The sequence below is a fragment of the Fukomys damarensis genome, unplaced genomic scaffold, assembly GCF_012274545.1.
Source record: "Fukomys damarensis isolate Sample0158 unplaced genomic scaffold, DMR_v1.0_HiC HiC_scaffold_37, whole genome shotgun sequence".
Lineage (NCBI taxonomy): Eukaryota > Metazoa > Chordata > Mammalia > Rodentia > Bathyergidae > Fukomys > Fukomys damarensis.
The window spans coordinates 655,597-659,718 of record NW_022900949.1 but is presented as its reverse complement, the minus strand read 5'-3'; the positions used below and the strand labels follow the sequence as shown (position 1 = coordinate 659,718).

The following is a 4,122-nucleotide window of genomic DNA, read 5'->3' as shown; positions in this document are numbered from 1 at the left end:
TGGAACCTTGCGCTTGTTAGGCAGAGGGCGGCGGCACCACTTAGCTAAATCCCCAGCTAATTTTCACTTTTAAAAAAATTTTTTTAAAAGAACTTGTGTATGCCACAAGAGAGGCTTTTGTTTTATTTTATTTTTTGGTACTGGGAGCCAAACTCGAGACCTTGCGCTTTCGAGGGAGGCTCGATGCCTCTGAGCTACATCCCGGAGCCTCTTTTTGGCTTTATGAGACAAGGTCTAGATTCCCGGCTTTGAATTTCCAGCTATCCTCCTGCCTCTGCCTCCACCTCCTGAGTGCTGGGATCGCAGCTGAGCACCACCGCGGACTCCGAGTGTTCCCAAGACAGAAACATGAGCGTTCCAGGTGGCCGCTGCACCAAGTGCCCTGCTGTGGTCTCGGCACACTCTCTGGGTGAGGAAATGTCACTGCACTCCAGGAATGTGTAGGATCATTTTAAAACATTAGCCTATAGGAACGTGAAAGGACCGAGGTGCTGGTACTTGCTGCACAGGTGAATTGTGAGCTGGCCACGGCCAGGGTGCTGTCCTGGTGGAACCCTGTCCCCCAAGGGTCTGTCAGGACGAAGCCCTTAGGGAGACCCCGACTTCAGTGTGCCTGGTGTCCTTATAACAGGGGAACCTTCCCGGGCTCCGTGGGGCACACCTGTCATCCCAGCACTGTGGGAGGCTGAGGCAGGAGGATCAACAGTTTGAGCCCAGCCTGGGCAACCTGGTGACTTAGTGGGACCCTGACTCAAAAAATTAAAACAAGGTCCTGGGCTACAGCTCAGCTCAGTGCACAGGCCCTGGGTTCCATGCCAGTGCTGCAAAGTGAACAAATACAAAATACAAATAAAAAAAAAAAGAAAATTCAAGAAAAACATCCCATTCATTTCCCGATACCACCAGGATGAAGTGGGGACTCCTGGCCAGTGTCTGAGTCACCTCCTGGGAAGGGGGAGCAGCCTGGAACCCCTCAGGAAATCCAAGCCAGAATTGTCAGCCCAAAGGAAAAGCACAGGAAGAAGGGGAAAGGGACTCAGCTCTGATTTTCAACTTTTTTTTTTTTTTTTTTTTTTTGAGAAAAGTTCTCTCCATGTGGTTCAGGCTGACCTTGAATTCGTGGTAACCCTCCTGCCTCAGCCTCCTGAGTGCTGGGATCATAGGCATGTGCCACCATGCCCAGCTTGATTTTCAAATTTTTAAGTTTGAAAATTCCAGAATTGTGGCCGGGGGAGTAATCCAGCGGTAAAAATACCTGCTCAGCAGGCACAAGGTACTGGGTTCCATCCCACCCCTCAAAATAAATAAAAATAATAAATTACAAATAAAAATGGGGGGGCATAAGGGGAGGGATGGGATAAAATAAAATAATTTTAAAAATACAAATAAAATTTTGGGCCAAGGGTAGTGGTGCACACTTGTAATTCCAAGATACTTAGGAGGCTGAGGCAGGAGGATGGCCAGTTTCAGGCTAGTCTGGACAACTTAGTGACTTAGTGAGATGCTGTCTCAAAACAAAGCCCCATCTGGGCCCTGGGCAGCCGGTGCCCGATGCTGGGGTTTTCCAGGACTCTGGATGTGTGTGAATCTATGACTTAATGATCCTGGACCAGATAGTTGAGTGCATCCTGGAATCCAAACAGGCCAGTTCCCAGCAGTGAGTCTGGGGGCTGCTGTGACCCGAAGAAGGTGGGGACCCACTCTCCTGGGCCCGGATGGAACTAGGGCTGTGGAACTGAGCTACATCCCAGCCCTTTTTGTTTTGCTGCCTCTGTAAGTTGCCCAGGCTGGGTTGGAGCTGGTGATCCTCCTGTGTCAGCCTCCCAGATCTTCTGGGCGTCTGGGGTCTCACCATATGGCCCCTGGCCCCGAGTTCCCAGCATAGTCCTGGTTGGCTGGGAGACCCACCCTGCTCCAGGGATGGGGGGACAGATCTCCTCCCCGGGGCTCTGGGGGACCCCAGGATCCAAAGTGGCCGGGGGCATCGGAGCACTTCCTTCCTGCCCTCCCTGGCCCTGCCCCTCCACCTCTGTCCCAGCCAGCAGGGCTGAGGCCACCCCACCTTGCACCCAGGCCACCAAGAGCCCCCTGGCTGGGAGGAGGGAGAGGAGAGAAAAGATGCTTTTGGTGGTGTGGGCCATGACTCGGGTGTGAGTGTGCCCCCTGCCCCAGTGCTGCTATCCCCAGGTGCCACAGGCCTGTGCCCTATGGGGAAATGGCCTCCTTCTCAGGCCTCCAAATCCCTGCCTCCTCCCTACCCAGCCAGTGAGACCCCAGTTGTAGGCAGGGATGGGGCACTCGCCCTGCATCATTGTATGTGTGTGTGCGCATGTGTGCCTTTGCCACCGGGGACTGAACCCAGGGAGTGTTGAGCTAATCCCCAACCCTTATTTACAACATTTTTTTTGCCAGGCATGGTGGCACACGCCTGTAATCCCAGCATTTGGGAGGCTGAGGCAGGAGGATCACTGTGAGTTTGAGACCAGCCTGGGCTACATAATGAGTTCCAGGTCAGTCTCAACTACATAGTGAGACCCTGTCTCAAAAAACCAAACCAAACCAAACCAAAACAAAAAAAAACAACTTTTTTTGAGACAGGGTCACAAGTCAAACTTTGATCCTCCTGCCTCAGCCTCCTGAGTAGCTGAGATTACAGATGTGTTACTATTTTTGGCAGTGCTGGGGAGGGAACCTAGGCCTCCTGCAGACTAGGCCAGTGCTCGCCCTGCAGGATGTGATCTTGGAGGACGCTGAAGCTGGGCTTCTCCACATCCTGGCCCCTGTGGCGGGCACTTTGTAGGCCTCACGTCAGTCATGCCCGGCTGCTCCTTCACACCTGGGATAGCCACTCACCTGAATGCTGGGTGGGCAGTGCCCCAGCCAAGGGCTGTGGGCTGGAAATGTGGCCCCCCGGGCGGTGGGGAGTGGCCCATTAGGTACTGAGCTCCCGAGCCTCAGCACCCCAGGTAGAACGCTGGACAAACCTCTGAATCCTGTCTGTGTGTCCCTCTGTCTCTCTGCCTTTTTTCTTAGGCAGGGTCTCAGCATGTAGTCTAGGCTGCCTTTGTACTCACTATGTAGCCCAGGCTGGCCTCGAACTCACCACAGGCCTCCTGCCTCAGCCTCCCGACTGAGTGCTGGGAAGCATACGGGAGCCCCCGCGCCCAGCTCTCCTCTTCCTGTTTTAGGCAAGGTCTCCCGGTACAGGCAGCCTGGCCTGGAACTCCCACAGAGCCCACGTTGGTCTTGATAAACCGTTACTGTTTTGTTTTTGGACAGAGTCTCGCTGTGGCGCCCAGGCCAGCCCCTGTCCTACAGTCCTCCCGCCTCAGCCTCCTGAGTGCTAGGAGGTGTGCACTGCCACACCTAGTTCTAAAGCCAGGTTTGTAAATTCCCTGGTCTTAGTTATTGTGTTACAGGCCAAACCTGGTGCAGTAGTGCACGCCTTCACCCCATTACTCTGGAGGCTGAGGCAGGAGGAAGCCTCGAGTTTGAGGCCGGCCTGCACTGCATGGCAAGACCCTGGCTCAGAAGCGAAACCCCAAAGAGACAGAACAGAAGACCCCCCGCAAGCAGGCTCACCTGGTCGGCCTGGCACTGGCGGAAGCTGGCATTGATGCCCTCCAGGTCGCGGCGCGCGCCCAGGAGCATCTGCATGATGCTGTCCTTGGCGCGCACAGTGAGGTTGAGCTCGCGCGTGAGGTTGTCTCGCGTGGCCGACAGCCCCACAACCTGGCCGTGCAGCGCAGCGGCGCGGCGCTCGGTGTCCTGCAGGTTGGCCTCTGTGCCCTCGTGCACGTTGCCGTACACCATGAAGAGCACCAGCCCCGCGATGATGAGGGTCTGGACTAGCGACGCGAAGAGGAAGAAGTAGCGCAGGTAGTACCAGCAGCCGCGTGCCGAGCCGCCAGCGCGCGCGTCAGCCCCACAACCTGGCCGTGCAGCGCAGCGGCGCGGCGCTCGGTGTCCTGCAGGTTGGCCTCTGTGCCCTCGTGCACGTTGCCGTACACCATGAAGAGCACCAGCCCCGCGATGATGAGGGTCTGGACTAGCGACGCGAAGAGGAAGAAGTAGCGCAGGTAGTACCAGCAGCCGCGTGCCGAGCCGCCAGCGCGCGCGTGT

General features: G+C 55.9%; 1 protein-coding gene across 1 annotated transcript in view; it reads right to left on the bottom strand.

The window, feature by feature from the left end:
* The window catches only part of Plvap (plasmalemma vesicle associated protein), a 9,391-nt gene that overhangs the window by 4,870 nt on the left and 399 nt on the right, over positions 1–4,122 (bottom strand). Inside the window, exon 2 of the mRNA XM_010644376.1 lies at positions 3,460–3,968. Coding sequence (XP_010642678.1) covers positions 3,460–3,968 — 509 coding nt within the window. The remainder of the gene's footprint in view (positions 1–3,459; positions 3,969–4,122) is intronic.